The 25,153-nt window shown below is 34.9% G+C and overlaps 2 protein-coding genes and 1 long non-coding RNA gene across 10 annotated transcripts; all 3 read right to left on the bottom strand.

The window, feature by feature from the left end:
* Nucleotides 1-124: 124 nt before the first annotated feature.
* Nucleotides 125-21,158, bottom strand: LOC114875347 (la-related protein 1B). 5 transcript variants are annotated; one of them, XR_003789246.2, is made up of 18 exons: nt 19,332-21,158; nt 12,346-12,419; nt 12,057-12,110; nt 11,593-11,761; nt 11,417-11,521; nt 11,166-11,335; nt 10,833-10,954; nt 10,570-10,759; nt 9,792-10,334; nt 9,571-9,728; nt 9,280-9,505; nt 9,051-9,218; nt 8,720-8,979; nt 8,481-8,641; nt 8,019-8,273; nt 7,704-7,837; nt 6,821-7,627; nt 125-6,734 (listed from the first exon to the last, which is right to left on the bottom strand). XR_003789246.2 is itself a non-coding variant. In XM_029185529.2 (18 exons), the coding sequence occupies exons 2-18, from the start codon at nt 14,345-14,347 to the stop codon at nt 7,136-7,138; spliced, it is 3,318 nt and encodes a 1,105-aa protein (XP_029041362.1). In that variant the 5' UTR covers nt 14,348-14,485; nt 15,082-15,301; the 3' UTR covers nt 125-7,135. The 5 variants fall into 5 exon arrangements, 4 of the variants coding, with proteins under 4 accessions (XP_029041362.1, XP_029041372.1, XP_029041382.1 ...); XM_029185529.2 differs by lacking the exon at nt 19,332-21,158 and adding exons at nt 14,311-14,485; nt 15,082-15,301 and having other exon boundaries at nt 125-7,627; XM_029185539.2 differs by lacking the exon at nt 19,332-21,158 and adding exons at nt 14,311-14,449; nt 15,082-15,301 and having other exon boundaries at nt 125-7,627.
* Nucleotides 12,516-14,296, bottom strand: LOC123987735. The gene is made up of 3 exons (XR_006829340.1): nt 13,860-14,296; nt 13,485-13,769; nt 12,516-13,420 (listed from the first exon to the last, which is right to left on the bottom strand). It is a non-coding gene; the product is annotated as an uncharacterized LOC123987735 (long non-coding RNA).
* Nucleotides 21,159-21,377: 219 nt separating the features above from the next.
* On the bottom strand, nt 21,378-25,116 carry LOC114874966 (protein ABHD18). Of its 4 annotated transcripts, none has more exons than XM_029184766.2 (10): nt 24,816-25,116; nt 23,975-24,055; nt 23,657-23,741; nt 23,415-23,597; nt 23,198-23,310; nt 22,966-23,104; nt 22,696-22,893; nt 22,340-22,616; nt 21,856-22,141; nt 21,378-21,780 (listed from the first exon to the last, which is right to left on the bottom strand). In XM_029184766.2, the coding sequence occupies exons 1-10, from the start codon at nt 24,827-24,829 to the stop codon at nt 21,720-21,722; spliced, it is 1,437 nt and encodes a 478-aa protein (XP_029040599.1). In that variant the 5' UTR covers nt 24,830-25,116; the 3' UTR covers nt 21,378-21,719. The 4 variants fall into 4 exon arrangements, with proteins under 4 accessions (XP_029040599.1, XP_029040618.1, XP_029040625.1 ...); XM_029184785.2 differs by having other exon boundaries at nt 22,451-22,616; XM_029184792.2 differs by having other exon boundaries at nt 21,856-22,123; nt 22,451-22,616.
* Between the last annotated feature and the right edge of the window lie 37 nt (nt 25,117-25,153).

The following is a 25,153-nucleotide window of genomic DNA, read 5'->3' as shown; positions in this document are numbered from 1 at the left end:
AATTACAAGCGTAGTTACCCTCCCCCGCGTCTCCTTTACACTAAAAAAAGAAATTCAACCATAATCCATTGCACTTGCCTCTATTCTACAAAATGAATAGAGAAATAAATAAATCGACGCGATACTTTCTTTTGCAGTCCGGTTTTTTTGTCCTTTTTTTTTTCTTTTGTTTTATTTTATACATTCACAAACGTTACAACCTTACTATTCATACAGGATCCGGAGATCGTTCACACGACACCTCTCTTCACCACAATTTTCACCCTTAATTTCGCGTACGTCCCTAGGCAAATATACTACATCTATAATATGTAAATTATATTATATATATATATAATATATATATATCTATATTTTTTTCTTTTTTTCATTTTGCTTTCTCCGTGTATTCAATCACACACACGCATACACAATTGCTCCTCGCGCACGTATTTTTCACCTTTCTATTTATTATTTTATGTATATTGCTCATTACGCTAATATATGTATACCGTTATTTACATGGTCGAAGTCAGCTCGACGTCGTTTATTTTTTTATTTTTTTCAATTTTTTAAATCGTGTATTATGCAAAAAAGATCGTCGTACGTTCAGATCGGTAAGAAACCACTATCTATCATTGTCTAAGTGCTCGTCTAAATCTGAAAAAATACATCGGTTTATCCTCCATTCTAGCGAAAATGACCGGATTTAATCGCCTGGTTCTTTTATTTAAAGGACTCGGCGAGTTCGCTGTGAATAAATACGTTTTTTTATTTTTTATTGGAAAATTAATTAGGTGGCGTGTTTCTCGTTATCGAGTGATACAGCTATGATAGTCTTTAAACGTTTTTCTGCGGATTTTTCGTCAGTTCTGTGTCGTGAAGCTTTACAGTGGTTTGAAATCACGAAGATACGGCGATAACATAAAATAATTGAAACTTGGAAATCAGTGTTAGTTCGTTAATTATATTATGAAATTGGTGCCATGTTTCTATGATTTCATACCACTGGAAGCGTTGATCGCTCGAGTGAAAAAATGCTCGAAATTGGTATTTTTTTTCAGTCAGGCACCTTTTTTAAATCCAGAGCAGAATTAGAAGAACCGAAGAACGAACTGGCGAGTGTTGAAGATACATTTCAGTCGAAGGCACTACCGCGCGAATGAAAATCTTCCATATATTTCCCTGCGACCCTTAAAGCGTATAAATTTATAAAAAGGAGAAATAAAAGAATTTTTTTTTTTCTCTTCGACCATTTTCATCTCAACGAGCTGCATTTCTATCGCAAAGTCCCGCCAGTTTCTTTTTTGCCAAATTTCGTCTATTATTTTCACGGCGTTTGGTACATCCCGCTGTTCATTAAGACTATTTATATTTAATTAGTGTAAAAATTTATGTGAGCCAAAATCGATTGAAACACGAGATCATCGTAACAACGGAAAAGATAAATAATCGTAATATTTTCATTTCGTGTTTGTAAAAAATAGGAACAATATAGTCTATAAAATAATGTACGATTGAAATGAGGTTTGAATAATCCAGCTTGAATCTCCTTAACATTTCGTGCGAATGAAATTCAATTGGTGACAAACCACGTGCACGAAACTGGTATGGAGTACATTTTCTACAGGAAACATTGTTTTTCTAAACACGTTATCTTCTTTTTTAACCCCCCCATCCCATGTGAGTGTACGTTTAGCATAAGCCTTAAGTGTAAAATTAATATTTTATTAGCAAAATACATATATATAGAATATATATATAGAATATATATGTATGTATGTATATAAGTAACAGTATAAGAACTTGCAATATGTGCTATCTTTTTTATTTTTTTTTTTTTCTCCCCTTTATAACAGGGTATTGGCCTGGTGACGTGATTCCAAGGACTTCCGGTAAAAATTATTTACATTTATTTTATAGAATCGTCGTTTGTGGAGAAATGTACGAGGGTGAGTTGAAATGCTTTCTTTTTCTGATTCTTTTAATTAATTTTGCACTATTATCTCTGTATAAATAAAGCTTTCATATTTTGTATAATTTAGTTGAATAAAAATGATAACTTGTTTATTTTCTTTACTGAAATGAAAACAAAACTTTTCGACCCATCCTCGTAGATCACTTTCAACCCCTTATCGTACCATTTAATTATTATTTCCTTCTGTTATTAAGTTTCGTGGCAGCCAAATGTATCTTGGACTCCACGTTGAGATCAAAGTATCATTGTCTATTGGAAGCAGGATTTTTTTTATTAAACAACAATGATGTAAAGTACAATCGGTATTCTATTTTCCACTAACACAATTAAACTACCCCCTCTATTTTCATATCACATTTCAGAGCACAGATTTGAACACAAGATTTCATTTTCTTCAACAATTGCCAGAGCTTATTAAACCTATTAAACTTCTGATAAACATAGAACAATATCGATGAAACATTGAAAAATAATTGATAAAGATATTCACCATAAGCCCCACACAGTATTAATCGAAGGAAAGCGAAGAGTGGTAGCATTATAATCCATAAATCTCCATCATAAATGAAGTCTACTGTTTTATTTTACTCTAGCACTGTAACAATAAATAACTAAGACAAGGGATTAAATCATTCTAAAAAAAAGAAATGATTTATTTTTCTAGATCATCCAGAATACTTGCAAACTATAAATAATTCTATTCATATTCAACTGTAACAATCTTTTGTAACGAAAGTGTTCACCGACACGTAATTTTATTTTTTTTATATATTATTGTTTTTAGAAATTTCACTGTCGATTTAAAAACTACGTAAGAAATTGTTTAAACAATTTTTAAATGAATCGTTCTTAAACGGTAGAGTACGATAAGGGGGTGAATCAATTTAATATACAAAATCCGCGTTGATGAGCGATCACTATGAAAAATCTATCATTATTTCTAATCATACTTCGATTAATCCTACGATCATTCATTTTTTTTCCTTTTGTAACATTACTTTTTATTCTTTTTTTTTTTCTTTTTTAAAGTAGAGAATCGTCATTCGCTTAAAAGCTAGCCTAGTTAATTCTACAAGTGTCACCGTGTACAAAATGGCAAAACGGAGACTGTTATGTACGTAAAGTAACCGCGGGACATTTTTTCTTTTTTTAAATTATTTTTTTAACTTCTGGCACCGTTTTTCTAGCATTCGCGTTGTGCTAATCGATCTTCGTCCGCTCGATATTTCGTCTAAGTTTAAATGGTCGGTCAGTCAAAGAAAATGAAGGGTCAAATTTTGACCGATTGCCATTCTTTCCCCTGTTATATATAAAGTAAAAAAAGAACACGATCGAGTGACTTGAAAGATGACCAGTTAATTTTGAAACTATTGTAATACTGCATATTTTCACGGGATTTTAATGACAGGAAATTGAAGATAAATAACAAAAACAGAAGCTTAACAGGAAGTTATAACGAGTCATTAAAAACCGGAAGTCTGATGCAAACAATTATCGATTGGAAATCAATGAATAATCCTTTGATCGTTAATTCGAACGGGACATATAGGAACTCTAAAATCATATCACTATTTCCAAAGACAAGTAGATCGTCTTTTTGATTTCTTTTTCGTTAGAACGAGTTTAGCAAGGACTTGCACAATTATGAATCTGTTGGGTGTCTATGAAAAAAATGGTCTTTTTAATTACTTAAGGATTCTCTGTCAAAAGTTTTCAGATACTGAAAATGTATTACTTAAGGAGGCCATCTTCTTCAGACACCCTTGTGTATTTTACAATTACAATTGATTCAAAGAGGCAAGAAGTACTAACTAAGTGAATCTGTGAACCTCGTCGATTTAATATCTTTCTGGTGCAAAAATAAAGTTGTGGATGAAGTTTGGAAAACTGTAATATGAACTTCATGTTTTGGTTCTAGCAAAGATTCAATGGGAAGACGATGGAGGGAAGAAACTGTATGAATGCAGAGAGCTTTTTGTTATTCCTCTATTGACACTTTGCATTCGTATGTCCATTCTGATTCGAGTTGATATTACTCTCATCTAATAAATAAATAATTGTATATTTCTGTTATTCACTTTGAGAGGATCACACAATTAGAAGATACATGCAAATTCTTGAAAATGTAAAAAGTTAGGTCGATTTCTGCTCTGAGATAATTGCATGGATGCGTATAAATGATCGCGCAAAGAATGAAAATATTCTTTGCTGTTTCACGAAACTAATGAACACATGAAAGATTATCAATTTTTCAGATGGTAACGAAACCATACGTATCGCTTAAGGTAGTCTTTGTCATTTTGTCTATTACAAAATTTCCTATGCTTTCTCTGGAGGATAAAATCTCTCCTGAGCCATTGAAAAGTTGAGAAAGTAAGTTGCAATAGATGAAACTTTAATATTTCTAATTTCATTTGGAACTTTCCTCAGTGGCCTCTGGCTAAACAGAACTCGGACGAAGTTCGACGCGCGATTAAATTCATTTTTCTATTTTTAACGCCACTGAAAAAAAGAAATTTCAATAAGTTCCGGTAGCTAATTGCAATATTGCTATCTACTTGATCATCGTCAAGATTTCTCTATGGATTTAACCAACGATATATCCAAATATTTAAAACAAAAAAAAAAACAGAAAAAAAGAAGTATCATCTGGATATTAAAAGAAAAAAAATAATTCGTAGCCACAGAAAAGAGCGAAACATTGATACTTTCAATCATTCAAAATTTCCAAACGTGTTAAGGAACATAAGAACAAGAAATCTTTTATCCTATCTGGATAAATTGTTCTGTTGTAAGTACTCCGTCAATGAAGAATGCAAACGAAGATGATCTCTTTCGCTATGAGACGAATAAGCAAGTTTTCAGAAAAGAAACTCAACTTTGTTACAAACAATTTCAAGAGAACTACTATGGTGTTACAATTATACTTGTTGCATTTGTTACAAGCACGATATTCGGTTGACTGAAGTTCAGAACGGTGCATTTCGACTGCATTTGACTCAGTGCGTGACTAGTACCATTTAAAAAGCTAGAACATCATGTTTCAAAGAGTGTAAAGCGTTCGTTATGCGTGCATTATGTCGACTTTTCAACCCTTTCGCATTCTGCAAAAAAAAAAGAAACTGAGAACACTGGGTATCCAGAGAATGAGCCAGCCATTCGTCTCTCAAGATACTTTTTCTGTTGTTCCTCGTAAACAATAAAATTCATTGAAAGTTTTTGCCAAGTTAACAATTTTTCTAATAAACTACTTCAACTACATCTCCATGCAACTACTCAATTTGCATTCTTTATAAAACCATTAGTACTTTGCAAACAATTGTACGTGTTTCTTTTATCCAAGTGAAAGATCTTAGATATTTTATTTTGCTTTTAATCACTTTGACTCACAAAGGGAAGTTGAATGGAAGTTTTGTGGAGTCCAATCCTTTTCACTTTCTAGATTGATTGTACACTCGTTAGGCTTATAGAAATATCATCTATACATAAAACTTATTTCTGAATCTTGATTATTTTTAAAGGAAAAGCGACTCTTGGCCAGCAATAGTCCAAGGTTGTGTTCACCGTCTATGCGAAAGGGGAAAAAGTAGACAAATGTGCCTTTTTTCTGATTCACAAAGAATTGGAGAAATGGATTCGCAAAGAAATTTGATTAGAAGCTCTATGTTTTGAGTCCACGAGTCAAAGCACACATGGCAGAGAACGTTTTTGGTGATAAAATTGACTTTTTTTCTCACTGACAGTGCAAGTAAAACGAAGCAAAGTATTATGTATCTAAAATTGACATAACTGTTCACCATTGGTAACTGATCCTTGGTAATAGTTCTTTTCTATCAGCATTAACAGAATTAAGTGTATTTTTATAGAAAAAAAAAAAAAGAAAAGAAAAGAAAGCCTTGTACATTTCTATACTTAAAACTAATAATAATTCATTGTGCACCGGCCACGAACTGAGTACGTTTCATTTATCAACTTTTATACAACCTCATGTGTAATTTTGAAAGGTTCACTTGACTCGACCCTTTAAGCACTGATGTCGTTTAACAATCTAATTATTTTGCCGTGTAACTAAACGTTTACCTAAATCGATGTATCTTTTAGAGCTTTTCCTGGCCAGTAATTCAACACTTTGTGCAAATTACACGAAGACATTACAGTTATTGGTATTGAAAAATGACGAGTAACAAAAGCACACGCGTGATATGTTTGGTAAATTTAAAAATTGAAACCAGCGCAAACGCTGCCGTTAAATATTTGTACATTTTGACGTTCTCAGTAACTTGAAGTGTCAGTGTCCATTCGAAATGAGAATTTTGAGTACGATCAATTATATTCTTAAAGAACATTAAAAAAGGAGTAAACAAATTAGATATGTCTGCCAATAATTAAAGAGACAATATTTAGTACCGTTCACTTTGAAAATCACGAGGAATCTGTACCTCTTGAGGTATAAAAATTTCATTATAAATCACCCTCGATAAATGTGAAAATAACAATCGAATAATAAAAAAATAATCAGAAAAGTATTTTTCATTTTTCAATCGTTATCGGTAACGAATCAGGTGTTTGAAGAACGATGACAAACCTATGACTTCGTGTCTCGTCTCTTCGTAAAAAGAAAAGAAATTCGCTCGAACGATCATTTTAATCAAACGTATGAATTCAAACTGACCTTATCAAACGTACACGCTATCGTACCTGGATTTTTCATTTACTCGTCCACTCTGGGTCCTTCTCATTTCCGCTACGGTATTTAACGAGCATCCTAACAGGACAACTGAGCAAAGTTTAATTCAGTACAATCCTGATGCAAGCAAGAACAGCCGAATATATATATCCGTAAATACAACCTTAACGAACTACCTTAAAAACAGCTCGATGAACTTTTTGTCTCGTTGACGAAGGTATCCTTCTTTCTCTCACCTTCGTCCACAGGGGTGTTTCACTTATATTCTTTCCTAACGATCCTCAACGTCAAGGATCTGACATACTTTGTCTATATACAGAAAAGTTTTGTGCTCACAGTTTTACGCGTTTACCAGTACTTCCTGGGTTTACTTCAAATGTTCGTCTCTTTGTTTAGAACACAAAGTATCCTATTTTCCAGGAGTGAACGCGTTTCGTATCGATTTAGCAAATCGAGCAAGTGCTTTGCGCGCACTTACCCTTCGGTTGATCTCACTTTTGAGAAATCAACGTGCTCTCCGTCTTGATCGTAACCGATTTCGTCTGCTCAGACTTGAAGGTCGCTTGCAACCGATCTCTGGCAGTGGACTGAGATTTGCTCACTTCCTGCGGCTTCGTACAGGAACCGGAATTGTGTCTGCTTCGGGGTGGCTGTTTATTCAAATCACGTTGGCTGGTCGAAGAGGAAGCGGTATCGTTCCGTCTTCTGGAATGCCCTAACCGGCCGGAACCGAACGAACCGGTTCTGTTACGAAGCTGAGAAAGATTAACCGAATCAACGCGAAGCTTCAACGCGTTATGATTGTTTTCGGAACCCAATGTTGGCAGTGTTACGGTGCTGGAACCACCGGACAATCGACGAACTCTACTCGTCGGTGAAGCCTCGCCATCGCCGGCACTTTCGGATACGCTTCTGTTGCGTCTCTTTGCAGCCTGAGATCGCGAGTGCGCGGCAAACCCTTGCAACATTTCATTTATTTGAGGCTGCAACATATATCATTCTCAGTGTTACCGGAAAAGTTGATCAATCACCAGTGAGAATGAAAACTGACGTATTTACCTCAACCACTCTGAAATCTTCGATGCTCTTAAACTTGGATAAATACTCCTGTAATTTTGGATCTACCTGAAGTTGATCGGAGTATTTGTAATACTTTAAAAACGCCCAGAATTTCTCTAATCCATACAACTGACCTGCACGACACAAAGAAAGAGATAAACCTGTTGCTATGTTATATGCCACGTCCGAGGTGATTGCAAATAAACATATAGTTTGCTGTAGCACAAGTTAACTGTTCAGCTATCAAAGAAAATTGATAGCTAAACAACCTATCGTGTGCATCAAGTTCAGTATTGATTAATTAAATATACTTACCAGTCTCGTAATCGTGTATCGTTTCGATTTGGAAATCTCTGTATAGGTGATGTCTAAATCTTTTTTCCAAACCGTAGCTATAGAATCTGAAAAGACATTCCAGACCGTATCGATAACCTTCGGACGCATCTTCTTTGGCTATACTTCTGAATTCTTCGTACATGGTACGATTGAAATTTTCCCGTAAAAAGAACGACCAGAAACGGAAAAGTGTATTCATTTCTTGAGACTGACCGATTCCTAGCCTCTTGCGTTCTGAAATAAAATATCACGTGATTAGGATCGATATCCTTGAATCGTTTAAAGCGTTTCACGAAACGTTAAGAAAGCTTCAGATCATCTTTTCTCATCACTACTATCCCTCAGCCGGGAAAAGAAGACAAAATAATATGTATCATCATTTAGTTTAAAATAAAATAATCTTAGATACGGGTTGGCTAATAAATACTTGGGGATTGGTACCTTTTAAGCAACGCGAATGATACTTGTGATAAGCTTGCTGGGTGAAGCCGTTCTCTTTTAAGAGAGCATGACTTGGATGCTGGAAAGCGGGCAAAGATTGCGGCACGCTTCCATAACTGCTTGCAAGGTAACCTTCGTTTGGACTTGTTCCTGCGCTACTTCTAAAATCAGAAATGAAGTACTTGTTTAGCAAGCAATGACAATTTGAGCTTAGTTTCGTTTGCATAACGAAAACATACCCTGTAGAATATGTACGCGGTCGATGTTCCCGAACGTCCATGATCCAACCGACATGGTGTTCGACAGGAGGATTATTACTGTGTCGTGTTTTTCTTTTCCGGGGTGTTCTAGGATCTACCGATGGTTCGTCCTTCACTACAGCGAAGAAACGAGGAACCACCCCTCTTCTACCACTTCTACTGAGTCTTGATTTATCATTCCACCGGTTTCTATCCATTCGACGATTCCTTCTCTCTTGATTGTCCAAGCCTATTGGCACCTGACGATTTAAAAAATAAAAATGTAAACATTGTAAATTTAAGTAACACTCGAAAGAGAAAAACGAAGTACCTGTGTTGGAAGCGAATGAGATACCTCGAGATCATCCATCGCGGAAGGAGGTGGCGGAGGAACTTCTGGATTAGCTTTCTTAGGCATTTTTGGTGCCATTTTTTCAAAATCTTCTTGACTAATCACATTAACAGTTTTATAACTTCCAATTGAGGAAGATGATCCATACTATAAAATGATGATTCAGTTTAAATATACTACTAAAATGTTTTAGAATGTTTCAACTTACCCTTTGACCATCTTTTATCCATAAATCTTCTTCGTAATAATACAATCCATCATTGATGGCTTGTTCAAGATCTTGAGTCATTTTTACCCTAGTTGTCCAATCACCAGTTCGATCATGACCCTCGTGTTTTGGAATTCGTGTAGGCATAGATACCGTCGTTTGTGTAAAAATTAATAGCTTATTGACATCTCCATCTGACAATTCATTATCTTCTTCGTCTTCGGACCTATCAAATTAATTACACATTAACTTAAATTACACGAAGAAAATGTTGAATGAACAGTAACAAACCATTCAGAGAAGGCATTGTGACGACCAGTCGGAGGTGGAGTATCGAGTTCTTCGTCAAACTGGAAATCCAACTCTTCTCTTTCTTGGCTTTTAACGTTATCAATTTTCTCTCTTTCTTCATTTCTCTCCTTATGCGATGATTTCACCCTTCGCCTTACCTATCATTTTCATTAACTCAAGTTATTCGAGGTGACGTTGAGGATATACGAAAAAGAATTTACCTCTTTCCAAACGTTAACGCCAGATTGCGAGTCTCCATTAATTTGTACCTCCGACGCTTGGGTTGGACTAGAACACTTGACCGTTGTTGACATTTTAGATGATTCACTGCTCGAAACCGTCTCTGAATCATCGTTATTCGACGATGCTGGAATGCTATTCAGTTCATCCGACTGTTCCTCGGTTTTTGCTGGTTCATTATCACTGTTAGGCGCAACAGCTTCATTATTCTTGTTTGTCAATTCATTCGGTATAAACTCCGGCACGTCAGGATTCAAACTGTCGCCTAACGACGAGGATACACTTTCTGATTCACTGACTCTTCCTACTGTTGAGACAATGTGGTTGGATTGAAGAACACGTGGAACTGGGGGAATAGGAATCGTTGGTAAGGGTCTGGCAGCGGGGCAAAAATCGGACGATTCGGACGCGGAAAGTATTACTTCATTTTGAGACGGATTTGCAATGTCAGACGATTCCGAGAACACAGGATTTCCGGCTGCGTCCAAAATAGGCCACTTCAAAGGATCTATTTTTGTTCTCACCTGATAAATAGAAAAATAATATTATCGTTTCAAATTTAATTAATCTAATGTCTTTTTAAAATCGTTTGTGAGGAGGTCTACTTTCAAACCCCATTCATTGGACTTTAAGCCCGAACAGTGTCAGCGAATCCTCTTCTATATTTTCTCTAGCACAAATCTTTGTATCCGATACACGTGAAATGTAGTTGGATTTAAATTACAATTTGTGCAACATTTTCAAATCATATTCGTTTACCTTGAATCCATCAACTAATTCCAACTTATCCGATCCCATAATCGCTTCGATAACGAGTCCTACGTCCATCGTTAAAGTCTGTACCCGATGGAAGGACGCTATTAAAGTAATAGGTAAAAAGCCTTGCGCGTCCATTTTACGACGCAGGAAGAAGTCTCTCAAAAGATTTTCCTCGCTGAAGTAATATTCTCTGAAAAGTTACAATATTGCAATATAAGATCTAAACATCAGTTTACTCGTCTAAAACGAATCGTTAAATTTACATTTGATTCCTTATGTATTCCTTCAGCGTTACCGTGTCTAAGACGCAATTTGTGCTATTGTAATAAAACGTTCCTACGTAAGGCATCATATAAGGAGGATCCAGATGTCCGAATTTATGCATCTATAAAAACAAAGCATCATTTTTAATACTTGTTCCAAAAAGGTTGTCTTTATTTTAAAATGTTTAGTGTAAAATCAGGTCTACTTTCATTTGTTCTCAACATATAATGTTCTGAGAGATTCCCAACAAATTGTTTCATCATGTTTATCATTATCCAATTATTTTAATTGCTTACTTATTAAGTTATAATACAATGAACGTAAATAATCACCTGCATATAATCTGCTGTGAAATTTGAATAGTCTTGCCTATGCCTAAAGCTACCACGATAAGCACCTCGTCCACCTCGTCCTCCTCTGCCCCTATAACTTCTGCCACCCCGTCCACCTCTTGTATTATAAGTCGGTCTATCGTGTTCTCTGTTTCTGTAAGAATCTGTGTCTGTTGAAAAAATTGTTTTAAAATTATTATCCAGCAACATTTCAAACTACCATCAGCAACGAACTAAGCTAAATTAAATACCGTCTCCACTTTTGTCTCTTTGATTGTGATACTTTGGAGAGCGTTCCCTTTTACCTCGGTTCTTCGTTATGTCTATTTCCAATGGTACCCATTTTTGCTTATTCACTGAAAATTTCAAAGACAATTAGTTTTACCTTATTTATATTATACCGACAAGAGAAAATCAAAGATTATACCTTTTTTTTTCTTTTCAGTGACATCTGTATTTTCATCACTGTCCTCCTGACAGTGATTCTGCTCCTTGTTCTCCTTCCCTCTATTTTCAGTAGGGGTTCCACTACTTTCTTTAACAGTATTTTGTTCAACCACACCATTCTGCTTCGGCGCGGTCACAGCTGTCTTTTTCTAATGAAAAATATTATTTGTTCGGTGAACGTGTACAGAAATATTAACTACTGTATAATAGAACTTTAGTCGTCAATTACTGTACGAGTCGAATAATAACCCCACGGACAAACAGTTTGTCCGTAATGAGGCCAGATTCGACGTTACTTTGGCAAAAGTTCTACGCTCATAGGTATATTAATCATACTCTATAAGTTCTAGCTTTTGCATTTTCAAAATACTGCCATAACAATGTAGAACAGTGACAAAGACGATACATAAATATGAATAAGAACAGTAAATAAAGTCAACCTACATCTCCTTGAGCTCCCAATGAGGGCCAATCACCGATGTCTGAGAAATCGCTCGCCTGTTAAAGTTACAAACTAAATTCTAATTATATCCCGTAAACAAAAAATCTGAAATTATATTTATTAACCCTTTCGTTACCGTTTTATACAAAAATTTTTGCCATTTCTCTACCCCTTTTCTTGGTAACGAAAGGATTAACAGATAAATTATTTACATATTTCCAGTTAATGCATAAAATATTGATTAATATTATTCTGCTGCTATGATTGATCAATGATAGAATCACCACGAACCTTTTGATTAAATTTTCTCCTATCCTTTGACGCTGTAACAATGGTAGGGTGGTTTCCTGCGTTGATACCGTTCTCTGTAACAAACAGCAGAGCACTAGATTAATATTAAATTTATAGAATTAAGGATGACTTTTTCAATTGAAACTTGCATTCTTATCGTGACACTTATAATCTATACAGAACTTGGTGACCTCGATTATCTTCGGCACACGTGTTTCGTAAATATTTTTATCTATAACTGTCCGCAGCTAGAGTTGAAAAAAATGTGGTAAGAAATAAAAGTGATACTTATTGTCGCGTTTTATTGCTACATCGTGCAAAAATAGTTAAAACTTAACATCAAAGTACAATGTAGTAATCTATTTCTAAGGTAGATTGCACTTAATCCGATCGATATTATTGACGAGATAAAACGTTATAAAAATGCTTCTGTCTCTTCCAGAGGCAATCTTTCTTTGAAATGTAAATTTCTGAATATTTTAAGAATACACGATCGTAAACACCGAGGGTGTCCCATAAATATTTCACGAATATTTCAACGGACACCACTGTCGCTGGACAGAGTTTGACATTATCGTTGATTTCCTTATTTTCTATAAATAATCAATGCAGCGTGCGGCCGGTAGAAGTGAACAGCTAACTCTAACCACAGCCTGGTTACGCAAGTGATACAGTCGTAGATTTTCTCGTTGACCTCTTTTTCACTCGTAGTCGATCTTTCCGTTTGCTTCAAAAACACAAATCAGCGCAAAAGCGAAAGTAACCTGCCACCGTTGCGCTTCTCGTCTTACAGACTCGATTATCTCATACCCTGTCGAGCTGGAGAAAACTTATCTCCGATGTAGAATTCCAAGGAAATTCAACGAGTAACGAACTATTGATGAAACTGCAGGTGTTCTTTAGACGAGAACGCGAATGATAATCAACTAGCGCCTGTTATAAAAACGTCATACGGTTATTAAAGTGAATCATTGCGTTCGCGTTTCTCCGGTCAGTCTTGATTATTCAATCGGCTAAAGTTAATCCTCTATTTGTCGACATGTTGTGACACCGATGTAGACTTCTTGTATCTTTCCTGTACAAAAGTTTTGTTAGAAAAAGAAAAAGAAACAAAGCGGGAGGTAAATTATTAGTGTCACCTTGTAAAGAACCGCAAAAAGTCGTTCTGTGTTTAAAGAACACGCGTGACTTGAACGTTCCAGGTTTAAAAAGAAAAGAATACTGATCGAATTGAGTAACTTCCTCCTTTTTCTAAGTTGGTTAAAAAACTTTTTTAGCCTGTTTTTCTGACACCGTCAGAATGGTTGGAATTTTAACTGATTGTTTGCTGGTGCGGGAGCTATCTAACAGCATTATCTCGTTGGCAGACCGGGCTACCCGAATTTTGTCTCGTAGCCAAATTAGCTCTCGAGAGGGGTGGAAGCCTGAATATTAATGGCCAGGTGTAAATTTGCATTATCAACAACCGCCAGATTAAAAATAATGAACAACATTGTTTAGTAATATACAATTACCGTATAGCTAAGTACGAATACCTTGGCGGTGTGTTTGAAAACTGGCACACCGACAGCTATTGACACCTAGTGTCTGAAATTTCAATTTAAAAGGGGTGCGATTTAAGCTGTTATTTACTCATTGTAACCACCCTTACGTATCTCGAGTGCCGGGAAGAATTGAAAATAAAAGGCTAAGAAACAAAGCAAAGGAGATAAAAGAATTATGAACGATTATATTACATACAGTATTATTCCACGCGAGGAAAGAGATCGTTAAAATGCAAACGGCTTGTTTTTTCCTGCAGATTACATTTAAAACTTCATACTTTACTCCATATTAAAATTCACCTTAAGTATAATAAACGTGTGTGCAGAATGTTCGCGATGAGATAAGAGTGTATCGTTGGATTATTTATTACGTGGTACTCTGTAAATATCGGTCGTACGAAAAAGAGTGCGAGGAACTCACGTTGAACGATGTCACCTTTATTTTTATTGATCTTCATTGTAACAACCGAGCGTAATTTTCTTCTTTCAACACTCTACTTTATTATATTTTCACTAGACTTCACTTCGCGTCGTTCGCACGTAGAAGAGGATACCTCCAACTTTTACATAACGTTTACATAAAGCGCGTATACTTTCTAAGAACGAGAGAGAAATAATAAAAAATAAAAAAAGATAATACAATGGGACTGTACTCGACGTTACAATTGCATACGTATTTAACGCTCAAACGGTCACTTTACCGTGGCTTATTTCGAGCAACCTTTGAAATAGTGCAACAGGTGTGCTCGTATACGACTTCATTCATTTTTCCCTTGCTCTGTAATTAAATATTTTTTCCAATTGGAACCGGAGAAAAAGAAAAACACGAGAGCTGATGTAGAAAAAATATAAAAAGAAAACACAAATTTTTTTTAATATTCCATCAACTTAACGATTCGAAAGAGATAATTTTAAATATTTACTCGAGTTTTATTTCACCGGCATAATAAACGTAAAAAAAGGACAGATAAAAGTAGCGTAAATTCCTTGCCATATGCTATGAAAATTTTGCACTGCCTTTTGTCGAAGATAACGAATAGCACAAACAAAATACATAAATATATTTTACTGGAAATTATCGTTTTTTAAGGAACACAATACGAGCAATGTACGTCGAATTTTATCGCTTTAAAACCGGTAAAAGATGCATTCCCAAGGTATGATGCAATTGCACGAAGAAATATTCCCCTACCTCCTAAATTACGATATTTTTATTGGATATTAAAGCTTTTTCTGTTTGTTTTCTTTTTGAAAAGTTCTCTTAAATTTGATGATTTTTAAAAAATATTTTAAATCACTCCCGTTATTGAACACACCGAGAGAAAATTGTCCCCTTTTTCAAGTCAAAGACGTAACGAAAAGCCCGCCATTCTGTTAACGCAGCTGCAGCTCGAGAGTCAACGGTGCACTGAGCTGGCAGGCAAAAAGGGAGAATCGAAGAAGGCTTGCAGCGACCAAGCACGGTAAATACTGGCAGCTGCTGGTTCGCTAGGCCTTTTCACGTGCAAGCAGCATTAAATGCAATTTTCATCTCCTTCGAAACCAGCCGGGAGCCCTTTTGTCATCGATTTCGGAAAGTCCGTTACCGGTTAGATAGCAACAGAAACGGATACACGAGGAATAAAGCGATACCGATTTCGTTTCCTTCAAGTACTACATAAATATTTTTTACCCCGTTATCTATATGTTACATACACACTGGCAACTAGCCAACGAGTTAGATTACAAAATAACAATTGAACAAATATACTGATACATCAAACAAATCTGATCAAGTACCTGTAATCATATTCATTTATGAACAGGTGAGCCACTTGTCCACGATATTTCCAAAAATTAACTGGAAATACTTATGATAAAAATGAAATTCTTTAGAATTGCTCCGGGCCCAGCAAATTCTAACAACGGCTATGCCTTCGATATTACTTAAGAGTATACCGATAACTCTATCGCGTACTTGTAAAAGAGAATTTTCATCTTTTTTTATCATCAAAGTCAAGGTTTCAAGATCTTTTTAACAAATTTTTATCCCGAATGACGTAAATAGGTCCTAAAAAATATTTGCTTGTGGTTAAAGATTATACATTATTATCCCTACATCATCAAATTAGTCTCCTTACCGATCAAATCCGAAACACGTACCTAAATAATAATAAAAGTTCAAAATATATAATATAGAAAAAAAAAAAAAATGAAACGATACCGTTTTTATTACTATTATCGTTATCGTGTCGTAGCGTTGCGAATATTAAATTTTTCCATATCATGCCGCACGCAGGAAATCAATGTGTTTCTCGTGAGTGTAGTAAAGAAGTAAAGTTTGATATGGCAACCGATTTGTTCCATCTTGTTACATCGATAATCAACTAACACAATACTGCACGTACGCACGTTGAACAACTTCCGGTTAATTCAATACATAAATTCGTCGCAGGAACAAGCCATGGGTGCTGGTTACGAGAAGGTTTATAGGGAAAACCCGGTTTCAATTTAGCAACAATTTGATAATCTTGCTGATAATGAATTTTTTAATCGCGCGAGTTTTGCCGCAAAAGTATAATAATTTTACGTTTCACGCACCTGCGGATGAAAAAGAAAAATCAAAATCAAATTAAAATAAAAGCTACAGATTTCAATAATTCAATATTTTTGAAAAATATCTCTTTTGCACCTGGTGAAAGTAAAATTTCCGAAGGAAGAAGACAAGTTTACAAATTGCATCGGGTATGTTTTACCGTTTCGGAGGCGAATATTCGAACCGTTTAGGTTCATCAATATTCCAAAGCTGTCTACGCGTACGTTTATCACGTAACTACATTTGTTCGAAAACAAAAGGAAATGATCTTGACACTTTACTTCGTCTCTTTTTTTCCTATTCTTTATATTCTTATTTGAAATACTTGTTCTACGCGTGTATACATTTGAAAGGCATTCATTGGCCTTTACGATTCTACTTTAATCGAAGGTAGAAGGCCTACAACTTGAAACTGGTTTCACCTCTCACCACTCTCACTTTCTGCGACACATTTTCATACAAATATCGACCGTCCGTTTAACAAGGAAATCGATAACAGTCGATCAATTCTTTTTTTTTCATCCGCAGGTGTGTGAAACGTATAATTATTATACTTTTCCTGCAAAACTGACGCGATTAAAAAATTCAAAAATTGATTATTAGCAAGATTATCAAATTGTTGCTAAATTGAAATCGGTAGCTTTTATTTTAATTTTATTTTGATTTTATTTTTTCATCCACAGGTGTGTGAAACGTATAATTATTATACTTTTACTGCAAAACTCGCACGATTCAAAAATTCATCATTAGCAAGATTATCAAATTGTTGCTAAATTGAAATCGGTAGCTTTTATTTTAATTTTACTTAAAATCCCGTGTATTTTATATTTACGGATCAATCGTGTTTGCTGTTTAGCGGGTAGATACTATAAGGATTCCAGAGTGAATGTCTCGATTACAGCGAAAAATGTAATGCAGTTACGAGGCTCGCGTAATTGCATCACGTACTCCGAGCCACTGTCAACCGCTTAGAAAGAGTGTCAATGTCGTTGCCCCCATCGTCTTTGCAATTTGCGTGTACGAATGCAATAATTGGATCAATAAACGAATATGAAATAACTAAATCACAAGTAACAAATAGACTTTAAAAAGTGAATCTGATCAAATACAAAAAATATTAATCATCATATTTTACGAGTTTCTATATTCATCACTAGACGATCGTGTGTCTGTACTCTTAATTTCTATGATTAATTACTTCATCATATTATAACTAATTAGGGAGGGTTTCAAAATTCTATATAAAATATTCAACCATCTACACTTTGAAATATCGTATGTAACACTCGGGTTTATTATAATGATATTATCAAAACCGGTTTTTTATCAAACACTCGATTGTCTGATTAACCAGTTAGCAACTGACTAGAGGATTGGAATACGTATAATGATAGGTGAAATAGTATTGGAGCGCGCGAACCGATATTGTGATAAAGTAAAGAAAGGGTTGTCGCGAGAAGAAGATGAAAAAAAATTTGTTATGCAAATGAAGAAAGACTATAGATGACGTGTTACAAGTTGATTGCCAGCATGGTTGTTTTCTTGCCACGTGTACCGCGGACTCGTTGCCAGATAAGATGATCGAATCGGACGCTCGAAATTGCCTATTATTATCATCGTAATGATCAAACACCTGAATTATCGACGCGTGTACCATTTGCTCGGCTACTTGTATTCGAAATATACCCGTTTCTTTCAATGCTGTGACAACTGAATAAATCTTGTTACATATGTGTTATAATGCATATAAAAACGGAGATTATTTTCCTCGCTCTCTTGGTAACGAATAACACATAACTGCTTTCGTAACTGGCAGACAAGAAAAATAATTGTAACTTTCCTAAAAATGAAATTACGCTTAGCAGTCGGTTAAATGTATTATGTACACGATTAAATCTATTTCATAGATAAAAGTGTTTTTCCCAACTTTCTAATATCGTGTTAAATTGTTGAAAATTAAAGTAATTGAATATTTGATGTATATATATATATATGTATCATCCAGTTTCTACATTCGAAGAAATTCTCTTTGAAATTAATCGAGCACGATAACGCCACGTATTACTTTAAATTCAGAATTTTATACGATGATTACGATCAATTGTTCGCGATTTCCGTGAAGCTTCGTGTCCATAATTGGGCATCCGTAATTATTTTTCGAATCCATGCATTGCGAAATGCATGCTTCCATATTTTACACGGGGATTACACTGCAATTTAACTGAATAAAGTTTCTTATCGGTTTTGATTCCAATGTAAAATTAGATCGGACGAATAACTGTTAAACGATAATTTTTCATTACATAACATTAACACCAATAAGTATAAAGCTAATCAGCAGACAACAATATTCAGCTTTATCTTTACATTGTACGGATGAAGATTAATCGACCTACTCGATTTTTTTATCTAATACTTTTATTCATGTAATACGAATTGAGTAAGTTGCCATAGATCTCTCTTAATATTTAACCCATATCAGCAGTACCTTTGAAGAAACAGAAGCATACTTTCATAGTTCAAATTAGATAAGAACCTCTTTCAACATATGTACAAAGTACAAGGCTTCTTTGATACAGAAAGTACAGAAAAAAGGAAAATTAAAAATTTATAACTTTTTATGTTAGCCACATTCAACAGATTCTATATTCAATCTTTCATAAATTTGAATGATTACCGATAATCTATGCTCCAAAATGAATAAAACATTTATGGATATTTTAAGATACAATAAAGAATAAGAACACTGAAATTCTAAAAGAGATTATAAATATCTCTGTAATGCAATAAATTTACTTTTTTTGTTATATTTTTTTGGTTTTAGAAGAAACCAAAGAAAGATTGTTTAGGTGTATTTTAACACTTACCAACAATCCCTTGTTGTTGCGGTTGAAGTACCCTCTTTTCTTTCTCAGTCTGTTTCTCAGCAGGTGGTACAACTGCTGAAGGTATAGCGGGAACTGAATTTACAGGTGCTGCTGGTGGAGTCAACATTTTGCTTTTGGTCCAAGGATTAACAGTAGGTAGAGGAGCTTCTACATATTTGACTGGTGTCGAAGATTGATTTTCAGAGTCTGTCTCTGTTTCCTCTTTTTCTTTTACCGCATCTTTAATTCCTATAAAATGATCTCTGTCCCCACGATCTCGTTCCTTATAAGATCTCTCGTTACTTCCATTATGACCACGAAGAGGATGCCTGTGATCACGGTGTCTGTGTTGATCTCTGTGATCGCGTTGGTGTTCTCGTAATTTTTCTTTCCTCCTAGCACTCTTTGGTGCTACCGTTTGAAATTCTCCATCGCTGCCAACATCGCCGTTCATCTGTTCATTTCCAACAACATTTTCCTGTTGTTGTTCAGCTGGAGCTTTCTTCTGCACAGCCAATTGTTTCTGTTCAGTGGGAGGTGGTGTTTCATTTCCATAATGCTTCTCCAGTTTGTTCTGGGGATTAAATCTTCTTTCGCTTCTCTGATAAGATTTTCCCTTGGTAGTTAGACTTTGGGAAGCAATACGATCTTTAATCGGTACTGACTGTTGCTGAACTACTTGACCGCTAATATTTTCCTTATTATTACCCTTATTAACAACCCGATTTTCAGTTCCACTCTTAGGATTAAGGATACTTGCGTAAGAGACCCCAGGGCCCTCCTCTCTGTCGGTACCTCCCTGAGTGCCGCTGGCCACCTTGGCCGCCATCTTGAATAGTACGCGCCGAAAGACAAAACACGAGGTCTGAACCACGAGGATTTAACTCGAGAAACTTTTACAAAATGTTGCTTCCTCTCAGGCAGTCGAGGAATCCCGAGGAACCTCGAACACCCTCGGACACATTAATCTACCCGAGCAACCTCGTTGCGTGATCAGAGATCGGAAATGTTCCTTGCGTCGGATTGACTTTAAAGCACCAATCTAGGGACATCCTCCATGCCGTGGACCGGACGCATGTCTCTTCTAAAGTCCGTGCTGTTGCACGAACAAGCTGAATTCAACGAAAATTCTACGACAATCGTAGAATTCCAGCTGCTAGTTCTTTACCGGCCAAGAGAACGCCCACTTCAGACTCGTCACGAGGGATCGCTTTTTCCAGAAGGTGCGGTGTGCACACGCGGTCGTTACCGAATATCCGAAATTCGTATTTCACTCGTGTCAGAATTTTTTTCAAATCCAATAGAGAAAAGCGTCGAAAAAAATTACTCCTCTTATAATCCAACTGAACGTTTAAGGAATTTCGAATATAATATTACACGAGGCGATCAGTTGCGTAGTTGAGAACACGCTGACTCGGCGATTTCACAAGATGATCGAAAATCAGCCGGTATGAATTTTCTAGTTCAATGAAGATTTATTAAACAATGATTAAATCTACCTTCTACGGATGAAAAATGTTGATAAGATGCACCATGGACATACACCGTGCGTGCCAAGTACAAAAGGGGAACTAGTAGACAATCAGCGTACACTTCGTTAGTACAAGTAATTTTTCTTCCTCACGTTCCTTATTTTATGGATCTTCCCTGGTGTGCTTGTGTTCGGCTTAAAAATTTTGTCACAACAGCAGCAAGTTCAGGAGCACCGTTCCAACGTCACGTTACCACGGATTACGTAAACACGGCATTTTCGACGATCTTTTTCCACGGAAAAGCGGTCTGCAAAACACATGTGGCCAACGCTTGCTCCTGGCCTTTACGCGAGCGGCTACGGAGCTTCCGGTTTAATCGATTCTATTCTCGCTCCTGTAGGTAGCGCCACGCTATTTCCTGTTTTATCTTACCCGCAAAATTTAAGTGCTATTTATTATGAATCATTGGTTATTTTGAATTCAAAAATCATGCGATGCTTATGATATTTATTTATAATCTAACTACATATTACTATGATTAACACATATTAAGAAAATTATTAAATAATAGTAATAGACGAATAAAATAATTTATTGCTTTTACAGAATATACTATATACAATTTATTCATATTTCATAAAATACACGTTTCATTTTCTTATTATATCTAATAGTATAACATTTCGTAAAAATTTTAAATATAAAGGGGACGTACATGATTATCTTCTCCGATATTCAAAATAACCAACTTGTTTAAATATAAAAAAATAGTCAAAATTGTAAAGTATTTTTAAAAAAGGGGTCAAATAAATATCATAAGAAAGCGCATAAAATTGCATTCCAAAAATAGTCGCTTAGAAAAGTTTCTTTACATTATTTCTAGACGATTTAGTTTATCGCTAGAATTACACATATATCAACTGATTTGTAAAGGATATTTCTTCATTGATCGTTTGAAAGCTTCGATAATGGTGGATCTGAAAGTAATAAGTATGCAAACGTAATTATGCTTCTTAAGAAAACATGTATACAGAAGAACGTTTTTAATATACCTGAATACTTTCTGATGAAGAAGATACGCAGATACGTGCCCTGCATCTATATAGCGAATTTCAGCTCCTGGCCAAATTTTATCTAAACTCATACAACCATCGCGCGGTACGTATGCATCGTTCCTCGCACAGACAGCAATGATCAGTTCAGTATCAACAGGTACTTCGAAATTTTTTAAATGCGTACATTCATCCATTATTCCGCACATAAATTGCAATGCTTCTCGTTCACGCCATTTACAATCCGAAAACAGTGGATGTCGCGGCACTGGTAACAAACAAATACCTATTGCCAAAAAAAACAAGTACTATGATCATGCTTATATCACACCATGCTTTCGTAAAAATAAACGAAAAGGAATGTTATTGTTCAGTAGCTAGGAACTATTATTAATTACAATTGTTAAAAAATCCTGAACATCAAAAATTATTTACAATTACTTTATACATGCATACTATGACAGTATACATGCAAAATACCTGCCTTTAAGAACACTTGAATCTTTTAACTTGAATCTGTTAGATATAAGGTTCAAAGGAAATATTCTTGCTGCTCTATCTTCGCTAATTTCATTTTTTACATTATTGTCCTCACTTTCAGAATCATGGTCCTTATTTGTTTCTTTGTTAATCACAGTTGGAGTGGCAGTTATAGTAGCTACTTCTTCATTAGCACCTTGGGGCTTATCTTGTAATTCACTAATCCTTTTCATACTTGCAGGATAGTGTTGAGCAAAATGTTGACCAGCTAGGAATGCATCCTAAAAATCATATAAATTAAATATTTGTTATACGCGTATAATTTTATACTATGTACTCCCTTATACTGTATCTACTTGCCTCTTCGCCAATAATTCTAACCATTTTAGCGAGATCGTTTTGGTAAAGTTCATTTGCAAAATACTGATCTTCTAAAAGAGTCCAATTAATTGAGGCACTCATTACTCCTTGAGTGAACACTGGTGATGCAGTTGACCATGAAAGGCAAGGAACCAGTGGTATTGGTTTTGGCCAGTTAGTTGCTGCTAAAGAAGCCATCTGCAAGTATAGATGGATTAATATTCACTTAATATTCATTTTTGAATAAAACTTAAACTTGAAGATACAAACATGACCACCCATTGATAGTCCTGTCAAACCTAAGGGTCCAAAACCTTGTTGCTCACACCAATTTAATAATACAATTGATTCCATTATTAAGCATCCTCCCATGATAAATATGTCACAAACATTATGTAAACAAGAACGTCTGTGAAGTGTACCAATATTAATGTAAATATAAATATATTTTGTTGTACAATATGTCTTTACTATTACAAACCTTCAGTGTACAAATTCTTACATTTGATTTTCTGGTTTTCTGGAACCATAGAATGGATTTTCTAATATTAAAGATCCAATTCCAGATTCTTTCAACAAGGGTTTAGCAAATAACTGTCTCCTTCGCCAAAAATACTAATGACACATAATCAGTTTATTAATATAGAGATACATTTATTACCTAAAATGTATATAAAATGTAACAAAATATAAATTTCATTAAATGAAACTCAACTTACATGATCTCCTGTACCTGCAAGGTGTAAACAAATGGGTTTTATTTTATGAGAATACCATTTGCATGGCAGAACTAATTGAAAATGTGCAGTTATTGTTTCATTGGGCATTATACCAGGAAGATGTTTATGAAGTGGAGTTTCAAAGTTCCCTTCTATTATGTGACAGTCTGACCATTCTTCATCCTAAGATATATTGGAACAATATTTTATTTATTTTAAATTATGTTTAAAATATGTCATACCTTAATTATATTGATGGGATAATCTGAAGGTATGAGGTTGTAACATGCTTCTCTATTAGCAATAACTTTTCTGAATTCAAAAATCCTGAAATACAAATTGTTATTAGTATTAGAATTATTGTATATTTTTTAAATTATTTATTTTGTTTATTATTCTATCAAAATAACTGAAAAAGAAAAATAGGTAATAAGTTAGTGCTATAGAAAATTCATTGAAATGTTAATGTTCTATAAATAATCCAGAAGATTCTCGAATGCAAATATATTGATAAGATGTGTTTTAAATTAAGAAAACAAGGTTAAAACATTGTTCCTTACCTCTTCAAATTTTCAGGGCTACCCCAGCCTTTTGTAAAAAATTTTGTGAGTAAAATACTTCTGTACACTGCATCTAAACGACTGCGTGGCATTGTAAATCACAGATTATTTTTAATCTTTAAATATATTGTCAGCGGGTGGAAATTTTCGAAAAATTGAGAGAGGTAATCAATTTCATTTAGGTACTTGTTGCTTTGAGGTACTTAAATGAACTTGAATATTGTTTCGTGAAAATTATCATGTCACGATTCTTAAAATACTACTAATGAGGCCGACATTGCTCTTGAACTGGTTGCAGACTTGCCGCGGGTAGGTATCGTATGTTTTAATCAAGCGATAGGTATGATCTGATCGGGTGACGTCCCGCGAATATATCGCACAAGAACATCCGTTTCTCGCATTTTCGACTGTGTACAAATACAATCGTAATTTCAATGAATAAGTTCTTTAAATAACGACCATTAGTACGAGGACGTTGCGCCCACCACAAATGAGCGCAACACCTTTTCGGTATTGATGCGTAACGAAGGTGCAATGATTACAAAGTGCATTAGATTGTTCAATTATCGATACTCGTTTTACCCAAACACATGCGCCATCTAACGATCATTCATTTTAATAGACGATAATTTTGCTATTATTCTTTTATATTCAACTGCGCATTGAAAAAATGCAAGGGACTGTACAGAGGATGAATCTATTAAAAGGTTAATAATTTAAGGCGAAAAAAAGATTTATAATTATTCAAACAACAATATGAATTGGTATCAATAAATGCATAAGAATATAAATGACGTACCTCAAAATATAGTTTTCAATGAATTCCTTATGATTATCTTACCTCCATATGCACATTTTATCACATTTAATAATTTTTTTAAAAGGATAAAACTAAAACTGAAAATATTGTTGCTTCCTTTTCTGTCAGCATGTACCACTAAAGTCGTGTTATTACTTTAGTCAACATGGATACGTCATTGAAGGTATAGATCAAAACCTTTTATCTATAGTGATTGTCCTCTATCTTACATACATATGTACAGTCTAGTATTTGGCGTTTTTTAAAACAGTACTCCAAAATTAATATGTATCATGCGATATTAATGAGGGTTCCTGAATTAAGAAGCAGAGTTCCACAAGTTTCGAAACATACCGTAGATAGCACTATTTTAAACGAAG

This window comes from Osmia bicornis, chromosome 4 (genome assembly GCF_907164935.1).
Source record: "Osmia bicornis bicornis chromosome 4, iOsmBic2.1, whole genome shotgun sequence".
Taxonomy (NCBI): domain Eukaryota; kingdom Metazoa; phylum Arthropoda; class Insecta; order Hymenoptera; family Megachilidae; genus Osmia; species Osmia bicornis.
This window is presented reverse-complemented; position numbering and strand designations above follow the sequence as displayed.